This window comes from Arvicanthis niloticus, chromosome 3 (genome assembly GCF_011762505.2).
Source record: "Arvicanthis niloticus isolate mArvNil1 chromosome 3, mArvNil1.pat.X, whole genome shotgun sequence".
NCBI classification, from domain to species: domain Eukaryota; kingdom Metazoa; phylum Chordata; class Mammalia; order Rodentia; family Muridae; genus Arvicanthis; species Arvicanthis niloticus.
In genome coordinates, this window is record NC_047660.1 from 106,556,864 (window position 1) to 106,573,840 (window position 16,977).

Sequence of the window (16,977 nt, forward strand, 5' to 3'; positions counted from 1 at the left end):
AAAATTCTTTCAAAAAAAAAAAAAAAAAACCACCTCACAACACATGAAATGTTTGAAGGACACAAAGGTGACAGTGATTCAAACCCTCCATGGTGAAGACACTGCTAATTACCAGCATGGGGTAGGGGGGTTGAATTCTTTTAACCCACCCCACTCCCCACTCCTACCACTGCCCCCGAAATCCTCAAGCCCCGTCAACATAACAAAAAGAAAGAAGCTCAGGCAGCAGTTATGACTCCAGTCATTTCAGAGGCATAAATCATGACTGGTGACAACTCTGGCTATAAAGGCGTTTGGGTGACAAGGACTAGCTATGCTGCCTGAGTTAATCAAATAATTATTTAACACGTGTTTCTTTTGCTCCGGCCCCAGCTTTACAACATACTTCATCCCTACGCAGTCTCCCCTGCAGTCTTTAGTTTTAAATAAACAGAGAAACTAAGTGTTGGTTCTTTTGCCAGTCACCAGCTTAGTAAACACCTTCACTGCCCCCCAACCCCCACCCTACTGTTTTTGTTTTGTTTTTGACAGCAACTATTGTTTTAGCTTCTGCAGGTGGAGCTGGCTTCCTGGAGAAGATTTTTTTTTTTAGCTGATTGATACTTCAGGGTCTTAAGTCAGATTCCCCCCCCCCCCCCCTTACTTCCATTGCTTAGTGCATCTGCATCGCCTGGCGAGGTGAATGGAAAAGTCTGAAGTCCCCTGTACCAGATGTGGGAGTAAGCTGTGATCTGCTCCCTCCCTGGTGGCAACAACTTCATAGTCTCTGGACTCTTAGCTCTTAGAACGTGTTCAGTAAAGTCGTCCTCAGGATTGCTAATGTGATGATTAGGAAAAGGTTGAACGCTGTGTTTGCTGAAACACCCGCTAGCTCTGTGGCCAAACCGGTGTGCGAATCTTGTATAGAGCTAGCGGATGCAGGAACAGTGATGCTAATCCACACAGATCCTGGCATTAAATAGGGGTTGGGGGAGAGTGGGGTGGGGGTGAGGAGCAAGCAGCTGTCCTGATCTATTCTGTTGCTGTCACCAGCGGGTCTCTAATGAGCAACTAATCTGAATGCACCCTAAATATCAAAGGGGGGACGAAGACAATAGAAACTCATCCGAAAGCCCTGTGCTCTGTGAAATGTCACGGGGATCAAGGTCACTGTTGGTGACTCCTGCTTGGCATGTCCTGGATGTGACAGATGTACCCCCCTCCCCATAAGGGTGGAAAGTTTAGATGGTAACTTATTTAAGTCTTTCAAAAGTCTTGCCAGATATTATCAGTGATTTTATGTTCAAATTAAAGGTAGACGTTTGTTTAATTTAGTATTTTCAGCCTTTAGTTCATCCTAAAATATTCAGCTTTCTTCATATTTCTTTTTTTAAAGATGTATTTATTTATTTTATGTATATGAGTACACTGTCACTGTCTTCAGACACACCAGAAGAGGGCATTAGATCCCACTGCAGATGGTTGTGAGCCACCATGTGGTTGCTGGGACTTGAACTCAGGACCTCTGGAAGAGCAGTCAGTACTCTTAACCACTGAGCCATCTTTCCAGCCCCTTCTTCATATTTCTTAATTAGTAACTTTTTTGCAGTGGTGAATCTAGGATTTTGAGCGTGTGAGGCAAGGTCTCTCTCTGCCACTAAGTATGTCCTTAACCCTTTTTTTTTTATTTATTTATTTTTGGGGTTACTTGTTTAATGTGAATAAACGTTTTGACTGTATGTATATATGCATACCACATACTTGCCTGGTGTCTGCAGAGGCCCGAAGATGGATCCCCTGGAACTGGTCTTGTGATGGTTTGTGAGCCCCTCTGTGGGCCCTGGGAACTGAACCCAGGTTCCCTGGCAAAAGCTGCAAATATCCTCTTTCTGCTAAGGCTTTTCTTCAGCCCCAGCTTTGGTTTTTTTTTTTTTCTTTACAATGTGGCTTTTACAAATTTCAGCTGTTGAATAATACACACTTCAGTATATTAGGCAAATCGATGCTTCCATCTTTTTCTTGACCTTGAATTTTTTTGTAGAGTCATTCATTCAAGTTCTGTTCACTTACAAAATCAGCGGAGGAAAATCAAGTTATTTTCTTAATCTCGGAGTTTACCTCAGAAAGCTATAGGGTTCTCATGTAAAATTTAGAAGAAACACCATCATAAAAGGGGAGAAATACATAAAATTTGATGAACTTGTATGCTTTATGGTACTAGCCTGATAGTTCCTCCCCCAGTGGTATTCAAATATGAGATTTGCATTTTTTATATAGCAAAACTCAATTTCCTAATTGGGGAAATGAGGATAAGATTAGAGTAGGAGTGAGGGATCTTTATTTAGCAAAATATATTGTTTCAAAATAACAAAGAAAAAAAAAACCACCTTCACTGTGATTACAGGTTGCTGTTGGCATCTGTTTTAAAATTGGTACCACTTTATCAAGTTGAAACAATTTATCCATTTGTTTCTACCCCCACCCCAAATGTGCATGGAAGTCGGCTCAGTTGTTAAGCTGCTTGCCCCTAAAATTTGAGGGTATGAGTTTGATTCCCAACACCTATGCAAAAAGCCAGGCATAGACAGGTAATCTCAGATACAGTGGAGACGGGTAGATAGATCCCTGGTATGAAAAAGGGTTTTTGTTTTGTTTTGTTTTTTGTTTTTTTGTTTTGTTTTGTTTCTATCCAAGGTTGCTAGGCTGGCCAAGATTCACTTCCGTGTTACAGTGCACCCTTTTTGCAAAAAAAAGAATTTCTTGTCCAGCTTCTTCTTTGCGTAACACAGAAATTCTTATTTTGTTTGTAACACCCAGGCTTACTGGCTGGCTTATCCTGGTGTGACAGAGACCTACTGAAAAAGCAGGGTCTCGTAGATCCCTCCCTCCCAAGGAAACAATACCCAAACTTGGCCTCTGATCTCCTTGAACATACTCTTGAAGTTTGTTACAGGCACAGGATAGCTTCTTCTTCAGAGAAAATGAAATGGCCATACAAAACTTCAGGAAGTACTTTTAAAAAAAAAATTTTTTTTTTTTTTTTTTTTTTGGACCATCAAGACAGGATGCATTAACTCTTTGCCACAGTAGAATTCTTCCTTGTGATCCTCTTTGCTAACATTCAGTAACTTTCATAGAGTTAATTTAAAATGAGCAAGCTTGCTTTATTTGAATTTGCTCCTTGAGGATTCAATGCACCTCTGCCCAAAAACCATCCACATTTGACATTTTGGAATTACCCACCTATTTATGGGATTATACTGCCTTCTGTTCATGAAAGAGCAGGGCAATTTGCAGCACACTTTCTGTCATTTCCCCCTCTTGTCTGTTTTTCTGAAAGCCAGTTCTAAACTAAAGAGAGAATGAAAGGAGATGGGAGCCCAAATAGGTCTGGGCTTGTAGGAGGAGAGGGAGCTCACTCAATATTGGTGGAACGAAAGAACCCACGGGAACCCTTACTCAGTCACTTATCCAATTAAAACTTTTGTTAAATAAAAATTACCTGCTATTAATTTTGCAGCTAAATAAGTTGTGGTTACAATGAGTTTAATTCAGTTATTGCTGTAATCTCTTTTTTTTTTTAAAAAAAAAAAAATAAGGGTAGACTAAAATTATAATGGATAGAAATTGTATTCAGTTTTAGAAAAGCTAATATTGGGCAAAAATAGGGATATGCCATATTGAATTTTTTTTCCTAATATGGCATATCCCTATTTTTGCCCCATTCAGGAGATAAGTATTTGTAACAGGTAACTGAGGGAACAGCTTAACCATACCCCACAGTACTTCATTCCTTTGGGGGTTGTTTTACCCAATCTCCGTTGTCACTTCTGAAGATGAGAATCAGAATGTGGACATCTTACATTGTTTGTTCAAGCTCATATATCCAATAAATAGACACTTGAGAGGTGCTTTGAAGTATTGACTTTACTTGGATCCACAGAGAATGAGAAGTGGGTGGAAGCTTTCATCTTCCTTCTGTGAGCCTCCAGTACTTTGCCACTGAGATAAGTCTTTGTTTTTAATCTGCTCCTGAGTCACCTTGGATTCCAAGAATCCAGTGTTTTCAAGATGTAGGCAGTTATCAGTGAGGCCCCACCCTAAAGCAGAAGTACTCACCTTCTGAGACCCATCTTGTAAGACAGCAAGGACTTCTTTTTACTAACTTTACCAATCTGGCATTGAGGAAATGATCAACCAGAGGATTCCTTGGGCAGGACTTGTTTCTTCCTACTCCGGCCCCACCTCTCTATTCTTCCTCTCAAAGTTCCTGTCAATATCTGCAAAATGGACTCGGAAGGAGTGTCCCTGGGTCCCCTTTGCTCTTCCTTTTCTTTTATGGTCACATTGTTTTCGACTCCATCTCTTGTCTCTACTTGAGCCAGGTAGCCAAGCTTGTCTAGGCTGGAGCAGCCTGGGCTTTTTGTTCTCCAAACTCAATAGACTAAAAACCAAATCTGGCCCCACTGTTGTTTGCATGAATCATTGCACAGTTTTAAAGGAAGGTGGAGGAGATAGAATCATTACATAAGAAACTATTTCTTTTGTCCATAGCATCCTTTATTACCTTCTTGCTGTTGTTTGATTATGAAACATCTCTGTCCCAAATATCCTCAACTTTTAAAGAAGGGAAAGCCAACCATTCTTTAGCAAACTGGCTTAAAGTCTGGAACCTTTGTGTTGCTACCACCTCCTGAGAGCCTTTGAAAACAATGTCTTAAGGCTCTCATACTAAGCTAGAGCTTTCCAAACTACACAGTGTATCTCTTATAGATTGCCTAAATATTCTCATAGGGAAAAATATTTTCTATGAATAGTATAAATGTCCTGTATTCCTCAGAGCTCACTAGACACCCCCCAAACTGTTAATGTTTTTAGTAACCTTTAAAAACTATTCGGTTTTACCTTCCTGAACTTATTATCAAAGAGCCCAACATATGTAGAAGCAAACATGGGTGAAGGTGGGGGGGTCAGGAACATAGTGTTAAAAGGCAACAGTTATATCCACAGGGTTGATGTCATGGGATGCCAATTTGAGACAGTACGTAAGTTTGCTTAGATTTGGGTTTTGAGATGAGGTTTTACTTTTGTTTAGCTTGGTGTTCAACTTCAGGGCCCAGATGGTCCTTGAAACTCTGCTTTCAAGTTCCAGGACTGGAGCCCTTCACCTTGGTACCTGGTACTCTTTGACCATGACCTTCAGCAGGTTCTGTCTTCGAAGTATTAGGGGCATATTATGTATGTGCAGAATAATGTAAGCATTGTCATGCATCATTTGTTCATGCATCACAAAAGTGTCCCTGTCTCTGACACACCCCTTCCCAAACTGCAAAGCCTATTACTTGTCCTCTAGATTAAAAAAAAAAAGTTTTTGAACTTATTTGCTATGAACTATGCATTGACTTTTTCATTCAGAGATGAGCCTGGAGCTGAAGTGATTGCTCAATGCGCTTGATATACAGGCATGAGGATCTAGTTCAAGTTCCAGCACCTAATGTGTCTGTGTCTCGCGAGTGAGCACACACACACACACACACACACACACACACACACACACTAAGAGATGGATCTGTTTATAATAGTTAGGCAGTTCTCAAAATGTGTATCTGCTATAACAGGGTTTTTATTAGCCTCAGGGTTTTAAAGAAACTAAATTCTTGGGCCCCACCAGACAATAATAACCGTGGAGCCTGGTGTTTGACTTATTAGTCACCCGCATCATTTGAGAAAGGCAGATTAGAAAACACTAAACTGAAATTGGAATTTACTGAACATCCTGAGAACTTAGCCTTGGGTTCTCTTCAGTTTCAAGTCTTCCTTGGTCCTCTGTTGTCACAAAGTAGAGCTTAGAAATCCCCAGCATTAACCCAAGACTATAACTTGATATATCTTGCCAAGTTCTCAGGCCCTTCTCTGTGCCTGTCTTGATTTGGGGTTGGAATGAGCCTACTTCCACAGGCACAAGGCAGAGAAAGCATTTGTCCCTGGAAGTCACCGATTGTAGATACAGGAAAAGAACCCAGGTCCTCTCCAGCCCCACTATTATTATTTTAAAGATTTAGTTTGTTTTTAATTATGTATGTGTTTCTGTGTGACATGCAAGTCTGGTGCCTACCTCAACCAGAAATATCAGTCCCCTGGAGATGGAGTTACTGACAGGTATGAGCTGCTCAATTTGAGTGATGGGACTTGAACTCCAGGTCCTAAGAAAGAACAATATGCATTCTTCTCTTAATGGCTGAGCTATCTTTTCTGCTCATTCTTCTGACTCTCATAACCATCTTTATCTTGTCTAACCTATCTGGCTGTAGTTCCCTACTACCCAAGGTTGACCTTTGTTGTGTTTAGAGAGCTAAGGTGTGTACCTCCACACCCAGAGCCCGATCTTTTATGATGTAGATGAACCATTCCAGTTCTGGGTTGTCTAGAAAAGATGTGAATTTAAAAGTAATCAGCACTGTAATTGTAGGATTCTAGAAAAGCTTAGATGGATCCATAAATAGAGAAGCAATGCCCCTCCCTCTTCCCCCTTCCCGGACCTGGTCTGGCTACACCATTTTAACAGAGAAAGAAAAATCAACAGTGTTTCCAATAAGATAAGCTGATAGGAAGTTTTCTATTTTGAGTGCTCTTTAGTCCGACAAAGAGAGCAGGGCCTGTAGATTCCAGTCCTTTCTAACCTGCTCCAGAAAGGAACCTTGGGCAAGGCATTCATTATAGACCGGCTTTAATGCTGGCTGACAGTGTAGAGCCAGCCCCCTGAGCCCAATCCAGACTGCTACCAGTTTTTATATGACCTGAAAGCTAGTAATGTTTTTATGGATGGCATTTGCAATTGATTTGGTAATAGAAAGTGCTTTCCTTGAAGACCAATTAAGAGAAATGTTATATCTCTAATAAAGAATTCTGTTCTCCTCATTAGTAAATATCTAATACAAAAAAAGTAATTAACCATTCCAGTTAGTTCAAATCGTACCACTAACAATTTGTTTTCTATTTTGTTACATAGTATCTTTCTTCCTCAGAGCTTGGCTGTCAAGCCTAAGATACTTACTTTTTGGCTCTACAGGAGGGTTTGCTGACTCCAATGAAAGCTAATCTGTAAGGTCTTCTTAATGGCACACTTTTGTTTATTAATATAGCATCGTGATTTGAATAATATGTATCTGGCAGCATTTGGCCATATTTACTGTTTGAGTGGAGCAGAGTCTGGGAGTCCTGATCCAGAGCCTCTTTCCTGTAATAGGTGTCAGTCATCTTCACCATGGAGCCTCAAGAGGATGAAGTCACAGAAGAGGGTAGCAACATTAGATTACATTGCTTGAAGAGAAAGCCAGCTTTGTTTGTGATTAGTTCTTTTTTTTTTTTTTTTTTTTTTTTTTTGCCTCAGTTTTACACTCCGTGCTGGGAGGAGGGTCATTGCCTAATGTTTCCTTCCAGCTTTTCCAAATAAATATTACTGGAGCTTGCACATTTTTATGGAATCTTGAATGCAGCCATCCTTTATCATACAGATTATTTTCCTCATCATTTATTCTTAAGTTATAAATAGAAGTGAGCCATGAGTTAGAGAAGTGATTTATTGGATTGGTCAGTAAGTGGCTTTGATATTTATACTCCAAAATAAACATTGTGTCTGGTACACAGAATGTACAAAGTGTGCACCACTATCCAGGGAAAAGTAGAGAGGCCTTTGGATCAATAGCCAAATAGTCCTTAGGGACCAGTTTGCATAAGTGGCTCAAATTCTCCCCAGAGGATTCCTATTGGAATTTCTGTTCTGACCTTCTGGAGGCTCTATTTGAGATACAGTTTGTTACCTGGAAAGGTAACCTTTAACTGCCCCCCACCCAACACCTACAACTTCACTTATTTGGACTGTAATTCAAATTAGGTTTTACATAGAGATTAGCTGAAAGCTGAGTTTAAGGGAATTCTTTGAGGTAGTTCTGGGTGTCTTGAAAAATGTGGTTTCTGGGTTCTGTTGGTATAGCCCCATAGCTTGCAAGGGTATGTGTGTGCGTGTGCGTGTGTGTGCGCTACTGTTTCCAGAGCAATGTTATGCAAGAGAAATATAATGGAAGATTGTAGATTATGTTAAAGGTTTATCACTGGTCACACTGAAAAAAAATTGTGTACACATATGCTTTTCCACATCTTTATATGATGTGAACATGTATATGTATATATGTACTCATGCATGGAGACCAGAGGTCTACACTGAGTGTCCATTATTTTTTGAGACAGGTCTCTTTGAATCTGGAGCTTGCTGATTTGGCTACCTTGGTTGGTCCTGGAACTCCAGTATAGCCTGTCTCCCTAGAGCTGGCATTAAAGGCACATGGTACACCTGCCATTTTTGTTCAGGTTTTGGGGAATCCCAATGCAGGCTCCTCTTGCTGATGCAGCAAGCATCGTCTTTACTCATTGAATGATGTGCCCAAGCCCTGAGATGAAATGCAAGGTAATGGCATTTCATTTGTGATTTCAATAGATCATAATTGTGAAATTAAGCAGGTTTGCGTGTGTAGGGGGTGAGGTTAGGTGCTTGAGGTCTGGAGTGTATTTCACTGCTATAGCTGGTCTCATATAGACCAGCTTCACCTCAAGGTCTCAGCAGGGAAGTGATACCCCTAGAAGATCTCAACCCAGACAATGGATCACAGACGACGACAGCAATGGCTGGTGAAGGCAGCAGTGAAGAGCTGTGTGAGGTCTGCTGTACTTCCCAACCCTCTTAGTGAATCATAATGAATTTTGCTGAAAGGACCGTCTTCAGCTCACTGTGGTGCCTGCAGACCTTTAGGGGAACATGAGCTCTGGCATTAGATGCCTGTATGACTTGGAAGTTTCCTTTTACAACCTTGGATTCTTGCATATCTGCAAAATAGCATTAATACTTCAAACACCTGGATTGTTATGGCAACTAATTAAATAATTTGTTTGACGTCTGCCACCAAAATAGCTGTTACTAGTTACTTTACTAATCAGTTTAAAATGAACTATGAAGACAACTACCAGGTGCTGTGTATCTTCTTTTGTAATTCTAGAAGGAAAGTGGCCATTACCATCCATACCAGAGTTTGTTCTTGTTGTTCTTTGTGTTGAACTCTGGCTTGGAACTCAAGGTCCCCTAGCCTTTAGCCTGCTGTATGCTCTCTACAAGGTAATTTTTTAAAGAGCAGGCACAGCCAATTTATTACATCTATAATGAAAACAAACAAAAACCCCTAGAAGTTAAAAAATTCAGAATTTACACTAGCTTTTATTTGATTTGAGACCAGGTCTCAACTGCATAGGCCAGGCTGCTAGAATTCATGGCTCTCTTTCCTGTCTTATATCCCTGTGTCCTAAGATTTCAAAGTGTAGACCACTAAAAACTCTATGTTCTGCTACCTTTGGTGAAGAATCTTAAAGTTATGGTTGTAGGTAAAGTAAGGGAAAAAATGTCTCCTTTTTCTTTTCCTTCTTATCCTCTGCCATTTTCCTTTATTTCATGTTAGCATAAAGAAATGGTTAAGGCGAAACTAAAGGGGTTGATGGAAGTTTGTTCTGAGTTGATCTTTCCATGAGAGACAGTTCAGAAGTGACCCATCCTGACCACCTTCACTGGGACATACAGGAGAAAGACACTTCTTGAGAAAACATTGGATTTGCTTTACGAAGTCATTCACTTTCAAAAAGACGGGGCAGCAGTTCTTAATCAACTCAGGGGAAAAAAAAAAAAAAAGATGAGAAATAAGTGTATGTCACTGTGTCTTCTACAAAGTGCATCTTCCACAGAAATTATATTGTGAATAAAAGGTATGGTGAGCTTCTTAAGATGTTTAAGTAGAGTGGTGAATAGATGCAGGATGCACTTACTGCATCTATGGGCTATATTCTGAAAGGCTGAACCACACAGAGCAACGAAATGTACCAAACCATCAATTTAGCAGGTCATTTTGAACGTAGGCAGCAAAATGGCTGTGTTCGTGAAAAGCCACTACTATATTTTGAAAGAGCCTTTCTAAGAATCCTGAAATATTAATAACATGGTCTTAATGTAGTTAAGGGTGGCAGGGGCTGCCGAGAATAGCACAATGACAATTTTGTATTTTTTTGCTTGTGCTTGTAAAAGCAAGAAGTTAAGAGATGAAAATAGTCAATGTGTTGAAAGAACAGCGGCTTTCAATTTTCTAAATTGGTGTAGAACTCTGTATTTCCCCCGAATAAACTCATTTATCCTTGGTAACATGTTGATATGAACATTGAGGAAAAAAGAAACTATATAAACTCACGCATTTTCTCTCCCCTTTAAATTCACTGGCGAAGTACGTAGTAAGTCTTGAGCCCTTAACAAATTGGAAGAAACATCTTCTGGTAGAATTCATTGTTTTCCTTATCATACTAATCAGCCACTGACTAATTTCTGTCAGTCATCACCTTCGATTCTCATGGTACAACATTAAATATTGATGTTTGATAAAAATGAAAGTGTGCTTGAATTAGCCAGTGTCTGGTCCCTTAAGAAAAAGTTCTTTTCCCCAGGTTGGACATTTAGAGGAAAGCTCCCATTCCCTCAGGGGCTTAAAGAAAGTTCCTGCTTGCTAAAATGGAAGTCATTCTCCTTTTCTCTGGTTAGCGGAACTTGTGGCTCTTCCATTAACATATGACTGGTGCCTATTAACTTGTCAAGGTCAATGCTAGCCTGTAGGCTCCCTCAGTCTCTACACATCTGCAGGACCTCAGCTCACAAGACTAAAATCCTTTGTGTCTTGTTGATACTCCTAACTTGGAGTTGCTTTTATATTATGTGACTCACTGACCAGTGAGACCCAGGGAGTTTGTGCATTTGTTTAGGGCTCTTCCTGTGTGATATGGGACCACAAGACCTGGCAGGCTTCTTCCTGCCATTGTCCGGGGTTGGCAGATTTTCATGAAAACCCTAGGGCCATCTTAAACACGACCCAAAGCACCTTGCAAGCTGAACCATATCTAATTATGGGATACAGATGAACTTGGGAGACACATAAATCACAGCCACGAAAGCAATTTGTTTTTCTAAAGATGCTTCGGTCCAGTGAAAGACCGAAAAGCAAACAAGGGAGAGATTGATCTGGGAGCACATTTATTGTTGGTGCTCCACACGCCATAAAGTTTTGGCTCGTTAAGGGAATTCCATAAACAACTTTAGTTAATAAGAGTGAAGTAACTGCGCCTTTCTGAGCGCCTGCTAAAGTCCTTCTCCGCTTGTCTTTCTGCGAGAGGAGGAGGAGAAGGAAAAGGAAAATTCTTGCTGGCCAGGCCATAGGGTGAGGAGGCCGGCGTCACTGGAAAGTGTATGAGTGGATGCTTTTGGACCAATGTGGCTGCTCGCTGCTGCGGCTGCCGCCTCTGTATGCTCCTATCTCCACAGAGAATCCAGCGCATGTGGATCACTACATATAGTCCTTGTGGAGCGATATCTGGATGGTTGGTCTGTTGCATGTCGGGCTAGTGGGCTTTGCAGCGGGTCCTTCCTCCACACAGGTTTTGGTAGTATCGACACATTCTGAGAACATGATGAATGAAGATAGCAGAGAGAAAATCATGCAGGGGAAATTGTGGGTGGCTCATTTTCTTTCCCAACCTCAGATGCTATGGAATGACTTAATTATCAGCGTTCTTATCGGTGACCTTAATACTTGACGGGGCCAGTCAGTTTTTATTTTGGGTTAAGATAGGTTTGGAGAGTAACCATTAAAGGGTGTGGGAGGAAAAAAAAGGGGAAGGTTGCAAAGCCCTATTAATTAATTTTTATGATGAGGTTTCGCAGCAGCATTGAATTTTTCCACATTAGTGAAAATAGTCCTCGGTCTCCGTGTGATGTTTATGAAGCTGAGATCATGGAAGGCCGATCACAGGTGCATAAAAACCTGTGTTCTCTGAATTCACTTCTGTAGGGTGCTCGTTGCAGGGGACAGACAGAGGATGTGCGCTGAAAATAAAATGAAGGTAGGGGAATCCGTGCACTTGAGAATAAATACCATATTATTAGCTGGTTTTTAAGTAAATTATCCCGCACAATTCCAGAATCTATCTTTAAGTTGCCTCCATTGTACTGTCCTGAAAGGAAATGGCTCATGCAGTACACACTCCTGTCCTTGTTTTCTATTTGAGTCTTTCTGGAACCATAATTAGGACATAACCGCTGACCAATTTTGTGTTAGCATCTGGACACATTTCCATCCAGTTGATTAAATCAAAGATAACACCCCCCCCACACACACACACCCTCAGATTCAAAAGTAAGTGGTTGTGTATCCAAGTTCTGGGGTGCAGAAGACTGAGAGGTCAAAGCTGACATGTAACAAGTTGCAATTATCTGCTGGAAACTGGGATTCTTCCTTTTAAAGACGTTGATAGCAGTGCTTTAGAAAGGGACTACAGGCTGGGCAATGGTGGTGCATGCCTTTAATCCCAGCACTTGGGAGGCAGAGGCAGGTGGATTTCTGAGTTTGAGGCCAGCCTGGTCTACAGAGTAAGTTCCAGGACAGCCAGAGAAACCCTGTCTTGAACCGTCCCTGCCCCCCCCCCCCCCAAAAAAAAAAAAAGCATACTGGTTTGTCTTCCGGAGGCTCTTTGACACATAATTTGAAGAGAAGCTATGCTGCTGGGTCTGTCTGTGGCTGAGTTGCCAGAATGCTTACCTAGCAGTCAGAAAGCTCTGGAATTGATCACCATCCCTGCATAAACCAGCCAGGGTGGCACACCCACCCTTGCGATCCCAGCACTCAAGGAGATAGAGGCAGGAGGCAGAACTATGAGACATTTAAGGCCACCCTCAGCTACCTAGAGAGTTTTCCTGGGTTCCATAAGACCCCTCAATCAGTCCATATCTTGGGTTGCTTTACCCTGCATTTCAAACCACTACCTCCCTACCTCCATCCCACCCCGACTTCTGCCGTCCAAGAAATGCCTTCACATTTTGCTCTGTTGTTCTTGCAGTGGTTCATGTTTGCTTTCCTTTTTATCCTTCCTTGTAGCTTGCAAAATTGGATATTACAAAGCTCTTTCCACGGACGCCACCTGTGCCAAGTGTCCACCGCACAGCTACTCTGTCTGGGAAGGAGCCACGTCCTGCACCTGTGACCGAGGCTTTTTCAGAGCTGACAATGATGCCGCCTCTATGCCCTGCACCCGTAAGTGCTTTGCTTGTCTCCTGTCTTCTGCGATGCCAGCAGCTTTCATTACCACCTAGCAGGGTGCTGCCAGGACTTCTCCCAGGATAACCTTGCAGGGGGCAAATTAGATATCAAGCACGCATCCCCTTCTATCATAGCAGGCGAAATGCTTACGAAAAGAAAGGCTCTTTTTCCACTTGTTTCTGGTTGCCTTCAAAATGCACAGCTGCCAAACCGACTACTCTGTGCAGCAGAAATTGAGTGTTCAGGTTGTTTGACAGTGTAATTACAGCTGAGAATGGAATTTATAAATGGCTTTACCATTGCATCGAGGGCTGGGGGCAACTTGACAAGCACAGGAGAAATAGGTAGAGGACAGGGTTTGGGAATGTTTGGGTCCCAGAAGAAACAGCTTAGAGTACTGTGAGGTCATTGCTTTGGTTTTCATTATACCTCTTCCTTCTTCTGTCAGAGTTTGGTGTTCGTAACACTTAGGCCAGGACCCTAATAAATGCCTATTTCATATTAGGCACTTAATAAATGCTGGGGGAAGGAATAGATGGGGTTGGCAAGCCTGGTGTGAAGCTGGATAGGAAAATCTCGCAATTTCTTTGGACAATGTTCCCAAGGTATTGCCATAGGCCTGTGACCTTGACCAAGGTAGGAATGATGGGCCCTGGGTGCTTCCGTCATATTTTACACTAGTTGAGGACTGTCTTTCAGGGAATAGCCTGGTAATGTGGCTTACAGGACTTCAAGCTTGTTTATTAGACTATGGTTTACTAGCAAAGTGATTCCTTAGTCTGTGAAGTCTTAATTTTCCCATCTGTTGAACAGAACTAATAATAGCATTTGCTATATATCTTTGTTCTAAAAAGCATTGTATTTAGAGATTTGGGGGATTTTTGCAATGTATTTGAAATGAGACCCAGCTGTAAGCCTGAATCTCATTTATGTTTCATGTTATCCTTATAGCTTGATTGCAACTTCACACAATACTTACAGTTTGCCTTCCCCCCAACCCCCCACAGGGTTTCTCTGTGTAGCCCTGGCTGTCCTGGAACTCACTCTGTAAACCAGGCTGGCCTCAAACTCAGAAATCCTTCTGACTCTGTCTCCCAAGTGCTGGGATTAAAGGTGTGCACCACCACTGCCCTGCTCAATTTGCCTCTTTTTTGACTGCAACCTGTCATGTGACATCAAGCGTCCCCTTAGTCACTCTCACTCAAACAATATCAGGTTCTAGAGCACTTTGGAATTTGGGTGTTAGAAATCCTTCCTCTTTGTCTGGAGAGTTGGCTTAGAGGTTATAGAGCACTGACTGCTCTTCCAGAGGTTCTGAGTTCAATTCCCAGCAACCACATGGTGGCTCACAACCATCTGTAATAGGATCTGATGCCCTCTTCTGGTGTGTCTGAAGATAGCTACAGTGTCTTCATATACATAAAATAAATAAATCTTAAAAAAAAAGGAATACTTCCTCTCTATCTCTCTGAGGACTGTAGTTATTATATATCCTCATGGTGGTTGTGAATCTATAATGTGCACAACAATTCTACTTGATTTATTTTAGATCTTACTATTATTATTGAAATACTATAAATTCCAGCATCTTGGGCCAGCATCACTGAACACAGAAGCCATTCCTGGTTTTTGAGCAGGTTATTGAGGTTATTCTGTAGCACACCTTCAACGGGAAAAAGGAGAGAGGTTTTATTCAGGTCCATCCTAGACTTGTGCTGGAATTGCCATCCCTGCTGGATTGGCTTTTATGACAAGAGAACCTACTGTGGTGATATAAATACTATACTATGATGTAAACACTATAGTGTAGGTTATGTGCCAGGCACTTTGGGTAGGTGATATAAACACTATACATACCTTGTTGTGCCCGGCCCTTTGGATGATAAACTTGATCACATACCCACACTGTAGTGACATATATGTAAAGTAGGTCTTGTTGGTTTTATAAACTCTAGCTCTGAAACCTCTAGCTCTGAGATGCCCCTGAACAGAACAGGGATGGAGCTGCACTACCTGAATACTCAAGTATATACTCCTGGGAGGGTCTCTTGCCTGGTGTCCTAGATTAAGCATTAAACTTTCTAATCTAGCCTTGCATGCATTCATAGCAGTAAGAGTCTCTTAACTACCCTCCCATTTTAGTAACCGTCCCCAAACTAAGTTCTTTTTCTGCATGGTCTCCCCACTGCCATCCCTGTTCCCTTCTCACTTTTTAAACTTTTATCTTGAGTTTTCCAGCTGGAAGGTGATGGTGCACACCATTAATTCCAGGAAGACAGGCAGTTCAAGCCTAGCCAGGTCTTCAGAGTGGGTTCTATCCAGTACAGCAAGGGTTACACAGAGAAACTCTGTCTTGAAAAAAAAAAAAAAAAAAATCCTGAGTTTTTCAGTATTTTTTATTCTCTGTTAGACTTGGTGGTTTAAGAATGAATGCCCTGCTTCTGTCTGCAGGCACTACCAAACCCTGAGCGGTGGGAACTCAGGGCACAAGAGCAGGCTTAAGAGGAAGTATTTTGGGCTGATGTTTATATAATGGCCCTTTATTTGTATTCGGTACTCCACCTACTCGCACAGAGACTTCTTCCTTCCTTCTGGGTAAGGTTTGACTGCAGTCAACGTCAGGAAACTTAACATTGGAAGGCCAGCGGGTTTTTCATTCTCCTGATTCGGATTCGTGGTCAAGTATATTCTCTTAGGCCCTGTGCCAACATAGTGACTGTCCCTCAGTGCTTGGGCATTTAGGGCACCTCCAGAGATTGTCATGTGTGTGTTGTGCTGGGTGGGCTGTCATCTGCACCATAGCTAGCTGAGATTTTATATTGTTGCAGAAATGCATTGTAAGCTGTATTCCAAAGACACAAAGTTTCAAAAAATGAAAAACAAAAAGAAAATACTGATTTTTTTTTTTTAAATTCACAAACTGAAACCATTTTTTTATAAAATTGGTATGACTTTTTGTCCGATCCTCTCCCTCCTCCCTCCCCCCATATTGTGAGCTTTTTGAATTGTGAATAAAGGTCAATAAAGAACAGCAGGGGTTCTTCCCAATTCTTTAAATTGCCTCTACTCTTCCTTCTGAGGTCTTGTGGGCCTGGCTTGTGGGCTGGCCATCACTGTATCCTGCTGGCTTGCTCCCCAGGGCTTCTATGAAGATGAAATAGCACTGATGACAGGCTCACAGACTTCCCAGTCAGCCAGAGCTCCTAGCGCTATCCAAGTTAGGTTAGTGACAAAGAGTGTTTTATGTCTTCGGGCCCCAGTTTCCTTATCTGTGAAAGGGATTCTCACTCTCTGTCCTTATGGCTGTTTTTAAAAAAATAATTAAGAAAATATTTGTGAAGGCCTGACTGACACATGGTAGGAATCTGAGAAGTGTTTGTCTCTCTTTTATCTCTAGTTGGTCACTTCCTTGACCAAACCACCTCTCAGGGAGGGGACACCATTTTACTGACTCTCAATCCTAGCTTGTTATTGTCCTGACTGACTACACAATTCAGTTATTCAGTGCCTACATTGCACCTCAGGATCACTGAGGTAGGACTCAAAAATCTGACTTTTAAGATGGATATCACATCTCTACAGAGTTAATATTTCTTCACTTGATTAATTATGTAAACCTTGGAAGCCTTCCTGAGAGAGAGGGACACTCAAGGACCTGTATTATTAGATGAGACAGCAGGATTAGAATCATGTCTGAGGATTTCTCCCTTTCTGTTGAATATAAGCTGCAGCTATAGGCACATGTAGCGTTAAGTTTTACAGATGTGTGCTAGATACATAGCAGAGACAAATGTTTCTGACTTTGCAGAAAGTCCTGTTCTACCATGCG

The 16,977-nt window shown here is 41.6% G+C and overlaps 1 protein-coding gene across 2 annotated transcripts in view; it reads left to right on the forward strand.

Moving 5' to 3' along the window:
• The window catches only part of Epha4 (EPH receptor A4), a 140,939-nt gene that overhangs the window by 51,200 nt on the left and 72,762 nt on the right, over window positions 1–16,977 (forward strand). For both annotated transcript variants that reach the window (XM_076931615.1, XM_034497596.2), the window contains exon 4: window positions 12,987–13,142. In XM_076931615.1, the coding sequence (XP_076787730.1) occupies window positions 12,987–13,142 (156 nt within the window). The remainder of the gene's footprint in view (window positions 1–12,986; window positions 13,143–16,977) is intronic.